At 41.3% G+C, this 23778-nt stretch overlaps 1 protein-coding gene across 1 annotated transcript; it reads left to right on the forward strand.

Annotated features, from left to right (window-relative positions):
• The first annotated feature begins 11317 nt into the window (after window positions 1–11317).
• Window positions 11318–23778, forward strand: LOC129927705 (histidine-rich glycoprotein-like). The gene is made up of 2 exons (XM_056038029.1): window positions 11318–11337; window positions 23076–23778. The coding sequence occupies exons 1-2, from the start codon at window positions 11318–11320 to the stop codon at window positions 23776–23778; spliced, it is 723 nt and encodes a 240-aa protein (XP_055894004.1).

A 23778-nucleotide genomic window follows, 5' to 3' on the forward strand; every position in this document is an offset into this window, starting at 1 on the left:
CCCTTGCCCTTTCCAGACAGAGTTTGTGTAATTTGACATGAATTTATCATAACTATTTTAAAAAAGACTTTGCATTGGAAAAGTTATAATTCAAACGAAATTTTTCAATATAACAGTCACGGTTGAGATGAGTTCAAAAGCCAGATAATCTTTTCCTAGTCGACTTTTTCCAACCTTTACTCTATCTCATATTTTTCTAGTTAAATAAATTTAGGACTATAACTCACAATTTATGCTAGAATTTTATTGAATATTATTAATCGAATATTTTTTTTTTCGGCGGCGATCCTCAAAACCTTAATCTAAATATGTGGGGTATCTAATCTTTTCAAAGAACAAATAGGTTTTATTTGCAATGCAATGATTATAAATTCATATTAGAATATTTTTCTCATTATTCAAAAGGCACTTTATAATAGAATGAATAATGAGCTGTAGGGCACGAGAATGCGTTACTGCAGTGAAGAATGCCAGAAAACGCTTTTAGCGTCGAGGCTTCGCCCCGAAAACCACTAATAAGTAATGAGCTGTAGATGTCAGGAGAAGGCGTTTCAGCCGTGAAAAATCAAGAAAACGCTTTTGGGCGTCGGGGCATCGCCCCGAACACCACTAATAAGTAATGAGCTGTAGATGTCAGGAGCATGCGTTTCAGCCGTGAAAAATGCAAGAAAACGCTTTTGGCGTCGGGGCTTCGCCCCGAACACCACTAATAAGTAATGAGCTGTAGATGTCAGGAGAATGCGTTTCAGCCGTGAAAAATCAAGAAAACGCTTTTGGCGTCGCCCACTGATAAATAATGAGCTGTAGATGTCAGAAGAATGCGTTTCTGCAGAGAAAAATGCAAGAAAACGCTTTTGGGCGTCGGGGCTTCGCCCCGAACCCCACTGAAAAAGCTTACAGCGCTCTCCCAGACCCCCAAGCTTGCAAGAGAAAGAATGTTTTTTTTTTTCTGTTTTTTTCGTCGAAGATTGAGAAACAGTCTTATTTTATTCTCATATATCGAATATATATATATATATATATATATATATATATATATATATATATATATATATATATATATATATATATATATATATATATATATATATATATATATGCTGTACGCACGTTTTTGCATAGGGTTAAGGTTCATTGGGCGTTAGGGTTAGGGTTTGGAAAAAAATCGCCCCCCCCCACTCCAAAGTTCTGGATCCGCCAGTGGCCTCAGTCAATGATTGTGCAACATTTTAACTTGATCCGCAAATGGGAAATGGGAGATAAATACATGTTCAAACTTTTTACCAGACGGACAGACAGACACATTGAGTTTATATAAGCTTTGTAAAAAGCAAAGTGAAATCAAGTGTGACGTTTTGTTAAGCACTTTCGCTGGCTCTGAGGCAGATGTGCGGCTCCAGGGGCAGTAACACAACAAGCAAGACATTAATGAGACAGGGGCAGTAACACAACAAGCAAGACATTAATGAGTTTGAAGATAGAGTGGGTGCTGAATGATACCAGGGCAATCTGCAATTAGGGGAGGGAGGACAGGGGAGATTAACCTGGTCGAGAACTAGTTGTCTCCCTGCACGAATATAACTGAAATGGTTAGCTGTGTCAAACGTAGCAGAGCTCTCTCTCTCTCTCCTCTCTCTCTTTTTTCTCTCTCTCTTTCTTTCTCTCTTTGTCTTTCTTTCTCTCTCTGTCTTTCTTTATATCTCTCTATCTCATCCTTCAATATCTTTTCATCACTCTCTCTCCATCTCTCTCCATCTCAATGTTTGACCTTTTTTTAAAAATTCTTCTCTCTTTATTTCCCCCCCCCACACACACACAACATTTGGCGTTGCTATGGGGGGGGGAGGGGGAAGAATTTGAAAATCCCCTCGGGCCCCAACTTGAGGGGGAGGGCCAAAAGTTCTTTTTAACATTAAAAAATAAATATTACGCAAAATGCAGGAACCCCCCAGGGAGGTCAAGCCAACTGGGCCCCTAAACGATGCAAAATTCTTAGCTACGCCCTGCCCCTCCCCCTTTTTCAATGTATTCTTTTTTTTGTTTTTTCTCTCACTCCCCTCCCTCTCTTCAGGGCCGGTCCTACAGATTGCGTGGCCCTATGCGAAACAGATTCTGGGTTCTAATAAGGATAATAAGTAAAAATTAAGATTTTGTATTAGAAAACCAATTTGTCTTTGCATTTTATTCATTCTTTACTAAGTACAAAAATCACTGACAAATTAACTTTATGAGCAATCTACAATATATAGTAGTTTTCCAATAAAGAGCCGCTAAACATTCAAATCTGCCTATTAGATTTACTATCGACTAGCAAAATATCGCTTTTTTCTTTTTTTGAGAGGACGAGATAGATTTGTATGCCAGTGACTATTAAAGTAAATTAAGAATTTGAACTCCTTGATTTGGTTAAAATTTGCCTTATTATTACATTTTTATTAAATGAAAGCTGACAATGCCGTTTTTTTTTAATCGCGAGTAGGATTGGCGTTTTTCATATTGAATGACATCCCGAAATGACAATTTTGTCTGTTTTTAAGGAGATTTGCTTCCGTTTTTTAGAAGATTTTAATAATTTCCGAAGATTTTTATGATTTTTTCGTATATTTTACAGTTTCAGTAGAATTCCAGCAACCCTTTAATAATAAGTTAAAATGGTTTATTTTAATAATTTACACCTATACTTCGCGCGGGCCATATGAAAATGCGGGGCCCACTGCGGCCGCATATGTTGCAGTGGCTTAAGACCGGCCCTGTCTCTCTTTGTATTTCTTTCCCTCTCTCTTTCTCTCTGAGATTCAACTCATTCAACTCATTCTTTGAATGGAGGCGAGGTGGCTGAATAAAGCGCTTACAAACCGAAGTCCCGAGTTCGACTTCTAGTAAAGACTGAGATATTTTATTTCTGGATCTTTATGCGCTTAATCTTTAAATCATAATAGTAAAGTGTCAAGGGAAAGTTTGTTGGGCTTCTAACTATTTAACCTACACATTTTTAGCCTAAGTAAATGTATTTTTGTTTTAATGTCTTGTAAGTTTATCCCCCCTTCCTCTTTGTTCTGAATGTGTGTAGGGTGCCTAATGCTCCTAATAGTGTTGTTAAATATAAAAAAAAAAAAAAAATTAAAGTTAAGTTCCCCTTTCAGACCTTGTAGTCTATAGGGCAGATGATGTAAAGGTCATCTGTTCGGCTAGCGAGGGTGTTATGTGGCCAGCACAACGACCAACCGCCTATACTTTTCCCCAACTAATGTCAGTTACCCATTAGAGCTGGGTGGACTTAGAGGCTCCCGAGGATCTCGAAATTACAAATCCCGGTCTTCACCAAGATTCGAACCCCAGACTCCGGTTCGAAAGTCAAGTTTACCAGTCAGCCACTGCGCCTTTCTTTTTAAATATAAAGCCTCTAATTAATTGTTCAGCTTGACTATGGATTTGGGAGGTGGCTCCGTAATGTTAGCTAAATGGACACTCTAGAATAACAAATCTATTTATCAATGTAGCTCTAACCAAATAATGAAGAAGTTCAAACATATGTCAAATTCGGAGAATTAAAAAGTGGAAAATTCAGACAAAATAAACTAATAAAGTTTGTTGTTTTTCAGGTGGAGATATTCTTTCATGGATGCGAATCCTAGTGAAGACTGGGATTTTTAATTTTGGGATCTTTAAGGGAGCGTCTGAGTGCACCCAGCTGTCAATAGTTGAGGAAACGTATAAACGTTTGGTCGTTGTGCTGGCGTCTTGGCACCCTCGTTAAACGCAGAAAAAGATGACCTTAACGTCATCTACCCCATTCTTTAATAGTATAGGGCAGAGAGTAGAAAGAAAGAGAGAGAGAGAAAGAGATAGAGGCGGAGAGAGAGTGGAAAAGAGAGGGAGAGAAAAGAGAGATAGATAAAAGAGAGATAGATAAAAGAGAGATAGATAAATGAGAAAAAAAGAGAGAGATAAAAGAGAGAGAGATAAAAGAGAGAAAAAGAGAGATAAAAGAGAGATAAAAGTGAGATAGATAAAAGAGAGATAGATAAAAGAGAGATCGATAAAAGAGGGAAAGAGACAGAGACAGAAAGAGACAGAAGACAGAAAGAGTAAATGGGTCTTAGTGAGACGGACACAAAAGTTGTGAGAACAAAGTCTCTGAGTCCCCGAGTCTTAGTTTTAATAGTCTCACAGAAAGATTTCTAAAGAAAGAATTTGAGAGAAGGAGAGGTTTGGGGACATTTCGAGAGATTCCTAAAGAGACAATTGATTCATAGAGAAAACAAATATCGGTTAAAAATATAAACAGCTCGAGACAAATATATTTATGTAGCAGCCAAAATAGTGGGCCTCTAGAGAAAGACAAAGATAGAGTCAATGCTAGAGAGAGAGAGAGAGAGAGAGAGAATAAAGAATGAATGGAAGAGGAAAATATCAAAGACAGAGCGAAGGAATAACAAAAATATGAGAGGAATAAAAAGACCAGATGAAAGCGATGAAAAAAAAAGACAGAACGAGAGATAGAAGAGAAAGAAGTATAAAAAAAGGAAAGATAAATAGAAAGAAAGCTACAGTGATAGAAATAAAAAGAAAGAAATAGATAGAAGCGAAAGAGAGAAAAAGAAACAAAAAGGTATGAAAATGGCGACTAGAAGTACCGCAGAAATGTAAAATATTTATTTGAGTCAAGGGCGGTAATAAGGATTGAATACATGTACATTTGTTCTTCGCGCAGAAGTGACTTGAATCTATTTTTACCTAGATCTTTTAATTAGAACTAAATTACGCCCCCCAAAAAATGTTGCCTTAAAATAAACAGATTTGAGAAGTTTACTATCAAAATAACTGCATGTTAATTCGCTGACATTGTAAATATGTACAAAATATCATCCTCAGTGAAACTACATTTAATCTTGGTTTTTATTGTCGGTAATTTATAATCACTATAGTATATATGTGTTGTAGAAATTGCAAATGATTCAGTGGGAGTTTATCTCTCACTTTACTACTGTATTTTTTGTCCAGACGTTTTATCTAGATCTAGAATTGAATCTTATACGGAGCTAAAGTTCTCTTGCTGTGGGCAGGGGAGCAAATGTCGAGATAGATGCCAGAGTTTGTAATCTCCATGTCCAATCAAATTAGATCCGGCGAAGAAGGAAAAAGTCAACTGGAACACATTTAAAGACTCGAACTAGCTTCACATCCTAACTCAGGTTTTCATGTTGTGCTTACTGGTCTTGTCAACCCTTTGCGAATGATGATGGATGAAAATGATTTTAAAAAAAACCCCAGATCCAGCAAGTTTTAAATTTGACTGTGGCTTTGGACCTGCCAAGAAGAAAGCTTGTAAAAACTGTACCTGCGGCTTGGCAGAAGAACTTGAGAAAGAAAAGCAGCCAGTGACAACGACCAAGACCTCAGCTTGTGGAAATTGCTACCTTGGAGATGCTTTCAGATGTGCTAGCTGCCCATACTTAGGCTTGCCTGCCTTTAAATCGGGGGGGGGGGGAATTCAGTTGACTAACCAACAGTTGAAGGCAGATTCTTAAAATTGAGCTTTACCAAGGTCTGTTATTTAATAGCCAGCATTTTTTGGGCGGTATAATCTTTAGAGTGTCCACGAACAAAAAGGTTATTTTCTCCTGTTTGATCCCCATAGAAGATAGTAACTAAGTATCTAGTGAAGAAGCATTTAGTCAAGAAGGTCCAAGGCACTACCAGGACACTGCTGTTTTAAAGCGCCGGACAGCCGTTTGACAGTCACGTAGTAATGCGAAAGTTCCTTCATTACATTTTTAGTTCAATTTTTTTTTAAAACTGTAAGGTCTAAACAGTGTAGTAGTGGAAGGAGAGAGAGAGGGGGGGGTGGAGAAATCGAGAGAAAGACAGAAAAAGAGAGTATTAGAGAAGAAAAAGAGTGAAAGAGAGAGAGAGAGAGAGAAAGAGAAAAAGAAAAAAGAGAGTGAGAGAAAGAGAGAGAGAAAAAGAGAGAGAAAAGAGAGAGAGAGAAAGAGAAAAAGAAAAAAGAGAGTGAGAGAAAGAGAGAGAGAAAAAGAGAGAGAAAAGAGAGAGAGAGAGAGAGAGAAAGAAAGATGGGAAGTAAAAAGTAAAGTTCCCCTTTCAGACCTTATGGTCTATAGGGCAGATGGTGTAAAGGTCATCTGTTTCTGTGGCCTACGGTTAACGAGGGTGTCATGTGGCTAGCACAACGACCAACCGCCTTTATTTTTCCCCAACAAATGTCAGGTACCCATTTAGAGCTGAATGGACTCAGAGGCACCCAAATATCCCGAAATTACAAATCCAATCTTCCACCAGGAATCGAACTCTGGACCCCAGGCTCGGAAGCCAAGAGCTTTACTGCTCAGTCACCGCGCCTCCTGAGACAGGAAGAGAAAGAAATCGAGAGAAAGAGGGAGATAGTAAGAAAAAGAGAAGGAGAGAGAGAAAGAGAGAAAATAAGAGAAAGTATGAGATGTAAAGAGACTAGAGAAAACTACCATTTAAAAAATGTGGAGATAGAGAAGTGAAGAGAAAAGTGAACACTAGTGAGAAAACGAAAAAAAAAAGTGAAAAAAAGAAGTTAGGAGGAAAGAAAAAAAAACACTAGAAATGCTAAAAATGAAACAAATAGAACTCAAAAGTGAGAAAAAAGACAGAGACAGATAGAATGAGACAGGCAGATACAAAGAGATATAGAAAAAGAGAGAAAGAGAAAAGAGGAGAAATTTGAAATAGAAAAAGAAATAGAGAAGCATAGTATGGAAGAGAGAGAGACAGTAAGAAAGAAAAAAGAACTTGAGAAAACGATGGAAAAAATCATAGAAAGAAAAAGGAGAAAAACAGGTCACTAGAGAGAGGAGAGAGACAGACAGACAGACAGACAGAGATAATCGATGAGAGAAAAAAAAAGCAAGAGAGAGAGAGTGCTAGAAGTAATAATAATAATAATAATAAGGCTTGTCTTCAAGTCCGAAGATCAGTGAGGAATGCAGTATTTCGCGTGGATGCGCAGTCCCAGCTGTGACCTACATATTTTGCCACAACCAGAGCAAGCATAACCATTGTCCGCAGGTGGTCGATTTAGATTTTCTTTTCGCCGCCTACTTTGTCCTCGGCTGCGGATTTTCTTTTGGTCTCAAATGTGTATCCCGCGGCCTTCGTGAGTGACCTTCAGCTGTCCCGTTCTGAGGCCGCATGCAACCAGGTGCTCTCTTCTATGTCAGCCAAGGAAAGTTAACGCCTAAGCTGATCTTTGAAGCGTTTCCGTGGGGAGCCTCTGTTGCGTCGACCACTTTTTAGCTCACCAAAAAAGACTGCCTTTGGCATACGTTCGTCTCCCATACGGGATACGTGCCCTACTCAGCGTAACTGTCGGACCAAAAAAAGTCCCTCTATACTGTCCATACCGGCGTTCGCAAGGACATCGCTGTTTGTAGTGCGGTCTTGCCACCGTATGTCCATGATGGAGTACAAGCATCTTTGGTGGAAGCGCTCAAGAAGTCTTAGATGTTTCCTGTAGAAGTAAAAAGTCTAATAATATATAGCGCTACTTTTATGCTTAAAGCATGGACGAAGCGATATGGTCCAATCTCATTTGTAGCTTTAGGCGCTCAGTAAACACAACAATGCTCGACTCGGGTGTCGAACCCCGCGCCCCCATTATAGGTAGCCAAGAGTTCAAGCGTACTTAGCCTCTCTAACACGCTGTTTGAGCCATTATTCAATAAAGCTAGACATGTTTATATCTTTAATCAGTATAATCTCTAGTGTCTAGACTAATAACTAGACTTATAAATAACTCCAGTGAGTAGCCTGCTTTATAATTAGTCTCTGACTAGTCTTGTGTTGACGCATCACTTCTCAAGGTCCCTGGCCGACTCATCCAATACTTAGCGTACGCATTTGTTGACATTATTTAACCTTGACACGGTAAACCTTTTTCCCGTCAACCGAAACTGACCAATGGGATGACTTAGGTCAAGAGGACCTAAAGCAGGACTACAGGATCCTCTGGTCATTGATATAACACATCCTAGATGGTACGACTTTCTTCCAGGCCAGTGATAACAAAAAAAAAAGGTCTGACTAAACCACATTCGGTGTCATGTCACTGACATCCGCCTGTCAGCTGTCTGTTGTTAGTTTTTGATCTACGCAACTAACTCGAATTACTAAAATGTAGGTTGAAAAAACACGAAATACGTAGAAAATGCTTAGCTAATATTAAGAGTAATTGTATAAATTAGTTTGGATAAAAAAATCAGTCGTGTAATGAAATTGGTAATAGATCTATACTAACAATAATACATCTTTTTACCGACTGTCTTTTGTTTCGCGCAATTTAACGTGTTCAGCTTTTTCAATGCGGTATTATCATTTCACTTGTGTTGGGAAAAGGCGGGTAGTGGAGGGGCTGGGTGAATGTTAACGTGATCGCTTTTTAAATGCTTTTGGATTCGATGACTGCTGAGGTGGTGACTGCTGAGGTGGTGACTGCTGAGGTGGTGACTGCTGAGGTGGTGACTGCTGACATGGTGACTGCTGACATGGTGACTGCTAAGATTTAACGTGCTGAGGTGTTGACTGTCGAGGTCTGAACTGCTGGGATGTTGACTGCAATGATGTTGACTGCTACGGTGTTGACTGCTAAGATGTTGACTGCTAAGATGTTGACTGCTTAGATGTTGACTGCTAAGATGTTGACTGCAATGATGTTGACTGCTACGATGTTGACTGTCAAGGTCTGAACTGCTGGGATGTTGACTGCAATGATGTTGACTGCTAAGATGTTGACTGCTAAGATGTTGACTGCAATGATGTTGACTGCTACGATGTTGACTGTCAAGGTCTGAACTGCTGGGATGTTGACTGCAATGATGTTGACTGCTACGGTGTTGATTGCTAAGATGTTGACTGCTAAGATGTTGACTGCTAAGATGTTGACTGCTTAGATGTTGACTGCTAAGATGACTGCTACGGTGTTGACTGCTAAGATGTTGACTGCTAAGATGTTGACTGCTAAGATGTTGACTGCTAAGATGTTGACTGCTTAGATGTTGACTGCTAAGATGTTGACTGCTTAGATGTTGACTGCTAAGATGTTGACTGCAATGATGTTGACTGCTACGATGTTGACTGTCAAGGTCTGAACTGCTGGGATGTTGACTGCAATGATGTTGACTGCTACGGTGTTGATTGCTAAGATGTTGACTGCTAAGATGTTGACTGCTAAGATGTTGACTGCTTAGATGTTGACTGCTAAGATGTTGACTGCTACGGTGTTGACTGCTAAGATGTTGACTGCTAAGATGTTGACTGCTAAGATGTTGACTGCTAAGATGTTGACTGCTAAGATGTTGACTGCTTAGATGTTGACTGCTAAGATGTTGACTGCTACGGTGTTGACTGCTAAGATGTTGACTGCTAAGATGTTGACTGCTTAGATGTTGACTGCTAAGATGTTGACTGCAATGATGTTGACTGCTACGATGTTGACTGTCAAGGTCTGAACTGCTGGGATGTTGACTGCAATGATGTTGACTGCTAAGATGTTGACTGCTAAGATGTTGACTGCAATGATGTTGATTGCTACGATGTTGACTGTCAAGGTCTGAACTGCTGGGATGTTGACTGCAATGACGTTGACTGCTACGATGTTGACTGCTAAGATGTTGACTGCTAAGATGTTGACTGCTAAGATGTTGACTGCTTAGATGTTGACTGCTAAGATGACTGCTACGGTGTTGACTGCTAAGATGTTGACTGCTAAGATGTTGACTGCTAAGATGTTGACTGCTAAGATGTTAACTGCTTAGATGTTGACTGCTAAGATGTTGACTGCTTAGATGTTGACTGCTAAGATGTTGACTGCAATGATGTTGACTGCTACGATGTTGACTGTCAAGGTCTGAACTGCTGGGATGTTGACTGCAATGATGTTGACTGCTACGGTGTTGATTGCTAAGATGTTGACTGCTAAGATGTTGACTGCTAAGATGTTGACTGCTTAGATGTTGACTGCTAAGATGTTGACTGCTACGGTGTTGACTGCTAAGATGTTGACTGCTAAGATGTTGACTGCTAAGATGTTGACTGCTAAGATGTTGACTGCTAAGATGTTGACTGCTTAGATGTTGACTGCTAAGATGTTGACTGCTACGGTGTTGACTGCTAAGATGTTGACTGCTAAGATGTTGACTGCTTAGATGTTGACTGCTAAGATGTTGACTGCAATGATGTTGACTGCTACGATGTTGACTGTCAAGGTCTGAACTGCTGGGATGTTGACTGCAATGATGTTGACTGCTAAGATGTTGACTGCTAAGATGTTGACTGCAATGATGTTGACTGCTACGATGTTGACTGTCAAGGTCTGAACTGCTGGGATGTTGACTGCAATGACGTTGACTGCTACGGTGTTGATTGCTAAGATGTTGACTGCTAAGATGTTGACTGCTAAGATGTTGACTGCTAAGATGTTGACTGCTTAGATGTTGACTGCTAAGATGTTGATTGCTAAGATGTTGACTGCTAAGATGTTGACTGCTAAGATGTTGACTGCTAAGATGTTGACTGCTTAGATGTTGACTGCTTAGATGTTGACTGCTAAGATGTTGACTGCTACGGTGTTGACTGCTAAGATGTTGACTGCTTAGATGTTGACTGCTAAGATGTTGACTGCAATGATGTTGACTGCTACGATGTTGACTGTCAAGGTCTGAACTGCTGGGATGTTGACTGCAGTGATGTTGACTGTTACGTGTTGACTGCTAAGATGTTGACTGCAATGATGTTGACTGCTACGATGTTGACTGTCAAGGTCTGAACTGCTGGGATGTTGACTGCTAAGATGTTGACTGCTAAGATGTTGACTGCTAAGATGTTGACTGCTAAGATGTTGACTGCTTAGATGTTGACTGCTAAGATGTTGACTGCTAAGATGTTGACTGCTTAGATGTTGACTGCTAAGATGTTGACTGCAATGATGTTGACTGCTACGATGTTGACTGTCAAGGTCTGAACTGCTGGGATGTTGACTGCTAGGGTGTTGACTGCTAAGATGTTGACTGCTACGGTGTTGACTGAGCCAGCCAGGAAAACCAGTGACTTTGCGGAGTTTAGATCATTCGTTAATATATGCATGACGCGTAGGACGTAAACATCTTCTTTTTTTTTTCCAATTACCACACAATGGATAATACAGTTCCTCTAACCATCTTATGGATAATCCAGTTCCTCTATTCATCCAATGGATAATCCAGTTCCTCTAGCCATCTTATGGATAATCCGGTACCTTTAGCCATTAAATGGTTTGTCCTCTGATGCCTATCCCATGACTAGCATAGAGCCAAGGTAATGGTTAGGGTTAAGGAAAAAAAAACAACTCTTCAAACAGTTACATGAAGACAATGTTATTCTAATTGCCGGAAGCAAACTTCTCAACATGAAAGTTGTTAAAGTCTCTAGAAGAAAGATATCTCCGCGTCTGAGATGAGAAACTAATAATAGTACAACCAAGGGACATAACAAAAGTGCTTAGTACTTTTTAACAGCTGCCATAAAAGTTAGTCTGCATAATTTCCCTTTGGCCTGCAACTGTTTACATTGTTAACAAAAGATTGACTCATCAAATTCATTTCATTAGCCGATGCCAGGCACTCATTACTATTTTTAACTGCCTAAGAAAAGGGGATACTTAGATAAGTTAAACGCTAGACGATTTAAACGCTAGATAAGCTAGATAATTAACACAACATAGGAGCTATACACCAGATAAGTTACATAAAAAAGGAATTTAAAATCCAGAAATAATTTGTCACTTTCAGCGTAAGAAGAATTTCGCGACCATACCATAGAGATATAATAAAAGAAGGTATCAGATTAACTCCTTTCGTCTTAGTATGACTGAACACTATGACGCGGATATATTTAGTAAGAATAGACCAATAGGTCGCTGCCTCTTCACGGGTGGTCAGTGTTCAGGCCTACTTTGACAATTTGTCTAGGCCAAACTAAGGCCTCGGGGCTGAGAAGTCTCTTCCATCCGAAATGTCCTCCTTGATCGTCTGCAAGTTCAGCGTCCTTGACCCTATCTTATAATTAAAAGACCTAGTTATTTGCACCTTTATTTTTAATCTAATGGCTCTTATTACTTAAGAGATTTCAAACTTGATGAGAGTCCACCCTGAACTAGTGCATTTCTTTACAGCGCATCTTATATGCTCTAGCCCGCTCAGTGCGCTAGGGTCCAATCCATTCTTGCGGGCACCTGGGGAGAGTCTGGAAAGAGGAGAAATCTGGGAGAAGGGCAGATGCATAACGAGGGGGGGGCAAGGGGGTACGATGCTCAAGCTGCCACCCTCAGAAGGGCGCCAGACGCTGCCCATATTTTGATATTCATGGAAAATGGGGGGGGGGGGCGTAACTTGCCCCGGGCGCACGTTTTGCTTACTACGCCTCTGGAGAAGGGAGCCGCAAAAGTTTTGTATTTATCCTAGCATTTATAGTTCGAAATGCAAATTAGATTTTTTTTTTTTTTGCTGTTATGATTATTATTTTTTATTTTTTTTTTTCCTGGATTTTTAAGCTATAAGTGTTTATGTCATAGTTAGCTTTAATTGGTCATGACATGATTTTTTAAAAGGACTTTTTATACTATGTCATAATCATCCTGTCACACAGTAGTATCTATGGCGCAAGACGCCACAATATACTCCCCCTAGACTTTCACGTGATCAGTTGCTTTACAGCGTTTGTAGCTAGTAGTCGATTATTTCATCGCAAAAGAGGCTCTTACCTTCCCGTAGACTACGCCTCTGACGAGACATCTGTAACTACCAGGCTGTTGCATGCGCTGGGTACCATCGTAGACTTCCCGCAGGGCGCCACATGTGATACCATGGTAAGTATTGAATCCAGGCCAATAGCTCCTTTTTTTTAAGTTTTTAGCAAACCTGTCTCCAGTTCACCCACACCACACACTCACACTCCACACACACACCACACACACACCACACACACACGCCACACACACACACCTGATGCCAGCATATAGATTTAACGTTTGATCTGTCTGAGGATTACCTGTCCGGTGTCCAGTTCAGGCGTTAGTTATGAAATCAAGACTTACGTGTTTCGTAACAAGAGATAAATTTCTTTAATCTCCCCGATTGCCCACTGGGAAAGCCAGACGACACATTTTACGTAAGAGTGGAGCCAGATCAAGGGTCAAGGCTGGGATTAATTATTCATTTTTATTTGGGTTGAGATCCAGTGGCGTAGCTGCTAGACTATTCGTTACAGAAGGCGTCCTGATCCTAACCTCAAATGCATTCCTAAACATTGTATACTTTTGAGTGTTGAATCACAATGGCTGCCTGGTCGTGCGGTTTGCGCGCTGGACTGTCGTTCGGATTTATCGATGGTCGAGGGTTCAAATCCTGCCCGCTCCCATCACCCGTCGTCCTGCGGGAGGTTTGGACTAGGTAGTAAACTATCTTTAACTCTGAAGGAACATCCGAAACATGTAAAACATTTTAAAAAACATTTTACAAACATTAGCCAATCGTTGGTTCCATGACTAAAGGGAGCTAACAACGCGAAAGATCTAGAGGTTTCTTATTGTTAGAAAGCAATTAATTATAATATTTTTTAAAATTGACATCCATTGTTAATTCAGTGATCAACAGTTGTTTATTTTAATGAAGTATTTTTTTGCAACTTGAGCCAAATAGTATCTTGATTGTCGAAGCCCTGCTCTGTATGCATAGAACAATAAATACTACTCGTAACGTCACAACCTGTGGGCAGATTTGACCAATTGCTCATTGCTAAGTCACAAGGTCTGTGCGACGTGGCAACGAGCAATTGGTCTCTAATGCCTATAGGTTGTGACGTTACAGGTCAGTGTTCAGGTGCTCACAGGTCTGTGCGACGTGGCAACGAGCTATGGGTCTCTAATGCCCACAGGTTGTGACGTTACAGGTCAGTGTTCAGGCCTTCTTAATCGAATGGTCTAGGTTGCTGTCCAGAAAGTGTCCGAAGATTCTATTTATAATAATTAATATGGAAAGGAGGCGCTTTGGCTGAGAGATAAAGCGCTTGACTACCGAACCAGGGTCCGGGGCTCGAATCCTGGTCAAGACTGGGATTTTGAACTTAAGGATCTTCGGGCGCCTCTGAGTCCACTCAGTTCTAATGGGTACCTGACGTTAGTTGGGGAAAAGTAAAGGCTGTTGGTCGTTGTGCTGGCCACACGACACCCTGCTTGTAAATATGGAAAGAAGACTAAACTCTAGGCATCAGGACTGTTTATTTAGGTCGCCATCTTGAACCAGGCAAACCCACATCACTTAATGGCCATTAAAAGCCTACACCAAGGGACACAATCCTTGTTATACATACTAACAGCCATCACCCTGTTTGTTTGTTGTTTGTAAACTAAGCTACGCACATTCAAAGACCGCATCACAAAACAAGAGATTAGAGACAGGGTTGCTGCAGCGATCAGACCCATGATGACCTGATAACTACAGTAAAAAAAAAACGCAAGCTTAAAATCTATGGCCATATTACAAGATCATCGGGGCTCGCAAAGACCATCCTTCAGGGAACAGTACCAGGAAAAAAAAAGAAGAAAGCGATGGGAGGACAATATAAAAGAATGGACGGACCCGCCATTGAAAGAGGTTCTAAACAATGCAAAAGACAGGGAGGAATGGAGAAAGACGGTAGACAAATCTTACTTGGTGTCCCAACGGTCCAACAGACTAAGGGACAGGTAAAGGTAAAAAAAAAAATGCACATTGAGAAAAGAATGGAAAAAAAATGAGATTCGTACTGATACTGGAGTTTATGTTGAAGAGTCTCCCACACAAGATAGAAGAGGAAGACTCGCAATGGAAGCTCATTACAGAACCCACAGTCCAAGCCTTGCCTTTAAACCGTGATCAATAACTTGATAGAGAAATAATACCAGAAAGCTGTGGAAGCTCCACTGAGTTGAACAGGTGAGCCATGGAAAGTAGGTCAAATCGTTCAAGATCTCGTATATAATTTATATAATCTAGCTCGTTTCAAAACAATAATTTGTTTTTCAGAATGTAAGGGGAAATAACTAAGAGACTAATGCATGAATGCTAGTTATCTGCTCATTGTAACTCATCGCTCGTTGTTTATTTTTTTTTTAATTATTTTTTTTCCTTTGGTGGGGAGATGGCTAAGTCTTTATAGTTACGCCATGTTTTTGTTTATGAAGCAGTCAGGCAAGATAAACAGCGGAAGGATACTAGATCCAACTGGAGTGGTTGTTATGAATAAAGTGACGAAACGCGGATGTTTTTTTTTTTTCTTCTTTGTTTTTCTTTTTAACATCTGCAACTATTCATCGAGACGAATGCACGCAATTTAGTCGAGAGATTAACCCATAAAATGATGACGTAATAAACCATGATGGTTCAGTTTGTTTGTGTCGTTTTATTGTTGTTGTTATTGGCGTTGTTTTGTCGGTTTGACTCTGAAGAGCTGATTATACAATCGAGACAAATCGTCTTAGAAGGCCTTTGCACTGAAATGCAGCGTCACAACTACTGGGCAGTTTAGACGAACAGAAAACAAAATAGCATTTCTTCCTTCATAACTAATCCAATATTATCTTTTCAGTCAGATTCTAACACAGCGGTTCTCAACCTTTTATGCTCGGCGACCCCTTTTTAAAATCCTCAACTGTGCCGCGACCCCCCCCACACACACACACACATACAGCAATAGAAGAATAGACAATAACAATCCATATTATCGATGGTCTTTGGTGATCACTGGCTAATCGTCAATTGACCGCCCCCCCCCAAGGGGGTCGCGACCCACAGGTTGAGAACCCCTGTTCTAACAGAACTCCAAGACCTCTCGGTGTCAAGGTGTCAACTGGAGATTGGTTGCCCTGGAATTTCATTGTGAGAAAATTATCGCCAGACCAGACATGCGCTGTGGCTGAGCGGTAAAGCGCTTGGCTAACAAACCGGGGTCCGAGGTTCGAATCCTGCTGAAATTTCCGGATATTCGGGCGTTTCTGAGTCCACCCAGCCCTAACGGGTACCTGACATTAGTTGGAGAAATGTAAAAGCGGTTGTTCCTTGTGCTGACTACATGACACCCTCATTAACAATGGGTCACAGAAACAGATGACCTTTACATCATCTGCCCTATAGATCGCAAAGTCTGAAATGGGGAACTTTTTAGACCTGCTAGTAATCACAATCTACTTAGATCTATATCTAATCCACTTTATTCGTCGTGAGCTGACTGATATATTGTTAAATCTGAATCTTGGTTTGATGACAGCTAGGGACATCTCTAGCATCTATTTACACCAACACTTTCTTAAAAGCTCAGTTTGTAAACAATGGTCACATTGGTCTCCAATTAGTATGCTCGTGTGTCTGGCTTTAGGCCCCCTCTAAAGTTTCTCCATTCTTTCCAATTTCCCCAGGGTGGGTAAACCACGCCCGGAACGCATATAATATTCAAGGCGGAGTCTACAAACAATGTAGGTTCGTTATCAGGTTGCCTCCCTTGGCAAGCAATAGTTAAAATGTGATGTAAAATTGGTAGGAGTTTTTTGCATATGTCTTAGAGTATATTTAGGTAGATACTACATAGAAATATACCTAGATCCAGTGTTGGATCCTATAAAAAACGGAGGCCTGGAGATTATTAGTGGAGTCTCCTATTTTCTTCAAGGTTCAATATAGTAAAGTTCCCCTAATCTACGGGCAGATGTGGTAAAGGTGATGTTTCCGTGGTTACCGAGGATGTCATGTGGCCAGCACATCGTCCAACCGCCATATTAGAGGCGCCCTAAAGATCCCGAAAGTAAAAATCACAGTCTTTACCAGGAGTCGAACCCGGGATCCCTGATTCGGAAACCAAGGGCTTGACCACTCAGCCACCGCGCCTCCGATATAAAAGTACTTAATAGTACTATCTAAAACGAATTACATTAATGAAAAAAGAAATAAAGTGCATGTACTTTTCATGTTTCTTCTTTTCTTTTATTTATATCAAGATATTTGAATGAAACATTGATATGTTTGAAAAAGTGGTAGCCCTGGGCGGCTCCACAGTGTTGCATCCGGCCCTGCTTAGATCTATGCGAAGTATGGGACAAGCAAACAAACAAACCCATTTACAAACCAACTCATGGGACATAGATCTACATACACATCGATAATGCCCCTCCTCTTTCTCTCTCTCTCTCTCTCTCTTTCTCTCTCTCTCTCTCTTTCTCGTCTCTCTCTCTCTCTTTCTCGTCTCTCTCTCTCTTTCTTTCACGCAGACACTCACATATTTTGAAAGTAACAGGCGAACAAACAGATCTATACACTCACAAAAGATCGTGATATAATCACCCTGCCCTGCCCTGCCCCTCCCCCCCCCCAGCTGCACCAATTACCAGCCGACATCGACAAGTGGGTAGTGAGTACAATCAGTGTGTGTGTTTGTGTGTAGATTATTTAGGTAATGAGTGTACATGCTGATGTGTGTGTGTGTGTGTATGAGAGGGAGAGTGAAAAGAGAACAGGAGAGAGAGAAACAAAGTAAAGAAAAGGAAATAAAAACGACAGATAGAGAGATAGAGACAGAGAGAGAGAGACAGAGATAGAGACAGAAAGAGAGAGACACAGAGAGAGACAGAGAGAGAGAGACAGAGAGAGAGACAGAGAGAGAGACAGAGAGAGATAGAGACAGAGAGAGAGAGACAGAGAGAGATAGAGACAGAGAGAGAGACAGAGACAGAGAGAGAGACAGAGAGAGAGACAGAGACAGAGAGAGAGACAGAGAGAGAGAGACACAGAGAGAGACAGAGAGAGATAGAGAGAGATAGTGACAGAGATAGAGACAGAGAGAGAGACAGATAGAGACCAAAAAGAGAAAGTGAGAAATAAAAAAAAAAGGAAAGATCAGAAAAAAAAAGAGAAAGAAAAAGAATGTAAGTCAAAGAGAATGTAAGAGAGATTAGCAGAGAAATGTAGAAAGAGAGAGAGGAGAGAGAGAGAGAGAGAGAAAGAGAGAGACAAGAAAGAGAGGGGAGGCGAGAGAATGTGCGAGACAGAGAGAGGAGAGATAGGTGATAGAAAGAGAGAGACAAGAGAGAGAGAGAGAGAGATGAGAGAGAGAAAGACAGGAGAAACAGTGAAAAAGAGAGAGAGAGAAAGAGTGAGAGAAGAATGCAAAAGTCAAGACAAACTGACAAAAATTTAAAATAAGAAATTTTTTACCCAGGTGAATATAAATTAAGTTTGATTGCAGTGCTGTTTTTTTTTCTTCACTTTAAAATTCCTGTTTACAATATAAGAACAACAACAACAAGATGACAACCACATAGACCCTAGAATCCAATACAGAGTTTATTTTTGGTTTTTCATTCTTTGAAACAAACTTAAACTCGAAAAGTCATAGACAAGAAGGTCACTTCTGCGACCTTCTTAGCCCGTCACGTTCTTTACAAACTGACCTTCTACTTAACATACTCCCTTATTGATGGACACTTGGGAACGAGATTCGAACCAGGACGCTTGGTTCTGCAGCCCATGATGATAGTAAGCATGGGAAGGCAAAACGTATCACTTGACATCTGGATTTAGTTCTACCAAGAAATGAAGCCATGTTCAGAGTAAAATTGCGGGTAACGACTTATCTCTGTTTAAAATGTGCGATTCACCTTTCATTAAAGATGTTAATGTTAATTAAAACAGTTTTGAGCAACAGCAGGCGTACACTTTGCACGGCAATATAAGGTCAAGGACGGTCATGGAAAATAAAAAAAATAAAATCTTCAAGAAAACAAACATTATTAAATTTATAATAGCCTTCATTGTTCTAATAGATGCAGGTCTGCAATTATAAGAATGGATATGCTGACACTGACATTTAAGAAATATAGACTTTACCCAGGGCCGGATAAAAACCGCATTATGCCCTGTTATTCTTAATATTATCTGGTTTAACGTTTCAGCTTTGAATTGATACTAAAATATTGACTCATTATGTCTATTCTTTAAATTATATTCTATCAACGTAAAACAGTTATGAAAAGAGAACTTAAATACAATGGACAACGGATTGCCTGCATTAGGTCTAGCAAAATATATAGGTCACAAATGAGTTTACGTGGCCAGGTGAAATACTCAACTAAGAAAAGAGAAATTAAATAGACCACTGGTGGACAACGGATTGCCTACATTAGTTCTAGCAAAATATATAGGTCGCAAATGAGTTTACGTGGCAAGGTGAAATACTCAACCAAGTCTTACTCTTCGGAATCGAAGACAATGTCTTAATTTTAATCTCGAATTACCAGCTAGTAAAAAGTAAAGTTTCCCCTTTCAGACTTTTGCGATCTATGGGGCAGATGATGTTAATGTCAACTGTTTCTTTGGCTAACGGTTAACGAGCAGGGTGTTATGTGGCCAGCACAACGACCAACCTCCTTTACATTCCCCCAAAAAAGTCAGTTACCCATTAGAGTTAAACTCATTGGCGCCCAAAAAAAAAACGAAATTCAAAATCCCAGTCTTCACAGAGATTCGAACCCAGGGACCTCAGATTCTGAAGCCAAGCGCTTAACCATTCGACCACCGCGCCTATGCAGAAATCTCAACACATATAATTAAAATGAATGAGTCTAAGATGTCTGTTTGATTGTGCCCAGACTCAGCAGCACTTTGAGCCAACCTCTAGGATTAAGGTGAATAGCTTGATTTAATTTAATTTGGCATTCTTCTGTTAATTAATTTTTTTCCTCCCATATTTCCATCAGTTTACACTGCTAAAGTGTTGGGTTCACTGACCTAACAAACTAAAACATCCGCATGAGTAAGTAAGCCAAGCTATCTGTCTTAACACGAAAATAACTATTAGTAATCATAAGCTCGACAAGTGGCGTAAGCAGACATGATGAAAATGGACTAGTTGCGACAGCGGAGTAGCAGCCACGGTTAGAATGGACTTGTTGCTACCAGTGGCGTAGCAGCCATGGAGAGAACAGACTAGTTGCTACCAGTGGCGTAACAGCCATGGAGAGAACAGACTAGTTGCTACCAGTGGTGTAACAGCCATGGAGAGAACGGACTAGTTGCTACCAGTGGCGTAACAGCCATGGTGAGAACGGACTAGTTGCTACCAGTGGCGTAACAGCCATGGAGAGAACGGACTAGTTGCTACCAGTGGCGTAACAGCCATGGAGAGAACGGACTAGTTGCTACCAGTGGCGTAGCAGCCATGGAGAGAATGGACTAGTTGCTACCAGTGGCGTAGCAGCCATGGTGAGAACGGACTAGTTGCTACCAGTGGCGTAGCAGCCATGGTGAGAACGGACTAGTTGCTACCAGTGGCGTAGCAGCCATGGTGAGAACGGACTAGTTGCTACCAGTGGCGTAGCAGCCATGATGAGATCGGACTAGTTGCTACCAGTGGCGTAGCAGACATGATGAGAACGGACTAGTTGCTACCAGTGGCGTAGCAGCCATGGTGAGAACGGACTAGTTGCTACCAGTGGCGTAGCAGCCATGGTGAGAACGGACTAGTTGCTACCAGTGGCGTAGCAGCCATGGTGAGAACGGACTAGTTGCTACCAGTGGCGTAGCAGCCATGGTGAGAACGGACTAGTTGCTACCAGTGGCGTAGCAGCCATGGTGAGAACGGACTAGTTGCTACCAGTTGCGTAGCAGCCATGGTGAAAACGGACTAGTTGCTACCAGTGGCGTAGCAGCCATGTAGAGAACGGACTAGTTGCTACCAGTGGCGTAGCAGCCATGGTGAGAACGGACTAGTTGCTACCAGTGGCGTAGCAGACATGATGAGATCGGACTAGTTGCTACCAGTGGCGTAGCAGACATGGTGAGAACGGACTAGTTGCTACCAGTGGCGTAGCAGCCATGGTGAGAACGGACTAGTTGCTACCAGTGGCGTAGCAGACATGGTGAGAACGGACTAGTTGCTACCAGTGGCGTAGCAGCCATGGTGAGAACGGACTAGTTGCTACCAGTGGCGTAGCAGCCATGGTGAGAACGGACTAGTTGCTACCAGTTGCGTAGCAGCCATGGTGAGAACGGACTAGTTGCTACCAGTGGCGTAGCAGACATGATGAGAACGGACTAGTTGCTACCAGTGGCGTAGCAGCCATGATGAAAACGGACTAGTTGCTACCAGTGGCGTAGCAGCCATGGTGAGAACGGACTAGTTGCTACCAGTGGCGTAGCAGCCATGGAGAGAACGGACTAGTTGCTACCAGTGGCGTAGCAGCCATGGTGAGAACGGACTAGTTGCTACCAGTGGAGTAGCAGCCATGGAGAGAACGGACTAGTTGCTACCAGTGGCGTAGCAGCCATGGTGAGAACGGACTAGTTGCTACCAGTGGCGTAGCAGCCATGGAGAGAACAGACTAGTTGCTACCAGTGGTGTAGCATCCATGGTGAGAACGGACTAGTTGCTACCAGTGGCGTAGCAGCCATGGTGAGAACGGACTAGTTGCTACCAGTGGCGTAGCAGCCATGGAGAGAACGGACTAGTTGCTACCAGTGGCGTAGCAGCCATGGTGAGAACGGACTAGTTGCTACCAGTGGCGTAGCAGCCATGGTGAGAACGGATTAGTTGCTAGCAGTGGCGTAGCAGCCATGGTGAGAACGGACTAGTTGCTACCAGTGGCGTAGCAGCCATGGTGAGAACGGACTCATTGCGCCTAGGCCAAGACCATCATGGTCTAAAGAGAATGGCGTACCAGCAATGATGGTAATTGACTGGTTGCACCTAGTGGCGAAACAACCATGATGAGAATGCGGTTATCACGCCTGTACCAAGACCATCAGGGTCTAACGCAGGGCTTCTCAACCTGTGGTTCGCGACCCCCTTGGGAGTCGATTGACGATTTGCCAGGGGTCGCCTAAGACGATCCAATATATGGATTATTATTGACTACTCATCTATTGCTGTATGTGTGTGTGCGGGGAGGGGAGTCGCGGCAGAGTTGGGGAGACAGTTTTAAGAACAAACAAAACGTGTTTGCCAATTTATTTTTACAGTAAGTATAATAAAATTTTTAAAAAAATTATAAATGCTTTTTTTTTAGTGTTAGTATAGATCTATTACAAATTTACTTACAGGACTGATCCAAATTAATTATTACAAGTACGTTTAATACAAGCTTTGTTTTTTTAAAAATGTTTTTATTTTATTTTCTTGTCGCCCTTGAAACGTTATAGACATCTTCAAGTAATCTCACTATGGGATTCGGAGCAATCCGCGCGTACTAGGAATGTTCGGTAACCTAGTTATTGTTTATTTTTGGGTTTATTAATTGGTGGGTGTTATCCGGTGCGGCCCGCAGCCCCACACTCTCCTTAGTAAACGCCACTGCGTCTAACTATTTTTATTAGAGAGCTTAGTTATCTAGGCCAGTTGATTGACCTTTTTAATTCTCTAGGAGTCTAGGTTATTGGCATCACAGCGATTAAAAAAAAATATCCCATTAAATTAGAGTTGTCATTCCTGAGACATTTATTCTTGAGGGAAACAGTTGAAAAGCATTAGCTCTTGACAAGGGACAACAACCCAGAACCTCACTGTAGTATGCTCACAGCCCTTGGGTCGAGAGAGTTAGGTACCCTTAGATGATGTGGTTCCTGTAGAACAGACAGAATAATCTTTAGAGATGACATCATCTTGTATTTTATAAAATATTGAATGAAACTTAAAAATTAAAAAAATTCCTTTTAATTTTTTAAATAGGTACTGGTGACTGCTGTGTGACGTGTGGTCGATGGTCACCACTATTTGGCTATTGGTCGCCACTATTTGGCTATTGGTCAACACTATTTGGCTATTGGTCGCCACTATTTGGCTATTGGTCGCCACTATTTGGCTATTGGTCACCACTATTTGGCTATTGGTAACCACTATTTGGCTATTGGTCACCACTATTTGGATGTTGGTCACCACTATTTGGCTATTGGTCACCACTATTTGGCTATTGGTCACCACTATTTGGCTATTGGTCGCCACTATTTGGCTATTGGTCACCACTATTTGGCTATTAGTCGCCACTATTTGGCTATTGGTCACCACTATTGGGCTATTGGTCGCCACTATTTGGCTATTGGTCACCACTATTTGGCTATTGCTCACCACTATTTGGATATTGGTCACCACTATTTGGATGTTGGTCACCACTATTTGGCTATTGGTCACCACTATTTGGCTATTGGTCACCACTATTTGGCTATTGGTCGCCACTATTTGGCTATTGGTCACCACTATTTGGCTATTAGTCGCCACTATTTGGCTATTGGTCACCACTATTTGGCTATTGCTCACCACTATTTGGATATTGGTCACCACTATTTGGCTATTGGTCGCCACTATTTGGCTATTGGTCACCACTATTTGGCTATTGGTCACCACTATTTGGCTATTGGTCACCACTATTTAGCTTTTGGTCACCACTATTGGGCTATTGGTCACCACTATTTGGCTATTGGTCACCACTATTTGGCTATTGGTCACCACTATTTGGCTATTGGTCACCACTATTCGGCTATTGGTCACCACTATTCGGCTATTGGTCACCACTATTTGGCTATTGGTCACCACTATTTGGCTATTGGTCACCACTATTCGGCTATTGGTCACCACTATTTGGCTGTTAGTCACCACTATTTGGATGTTGGTCGCTACATTTTGGTTGTTGGTCGCCACTATATGGCTTATGGTCGCTATTGTGTGGTTGATGGCTGCTGCTGA

Source organism: Biomphalaria glabrata, chromosome 8 (genome assembly GCF_947242115.1).
Source record: "Biomphalaria glabrata chromosome 8, xgBioGlab47.1, whole genome shotgun sequence".
NCBI classification, from domain to species: domain Eukaryota; kingdom Metazoa; phylum Mollusca; class Gastropoda; family Planorbidae; genus Biomphalaria; species Biomphalaria glabrata.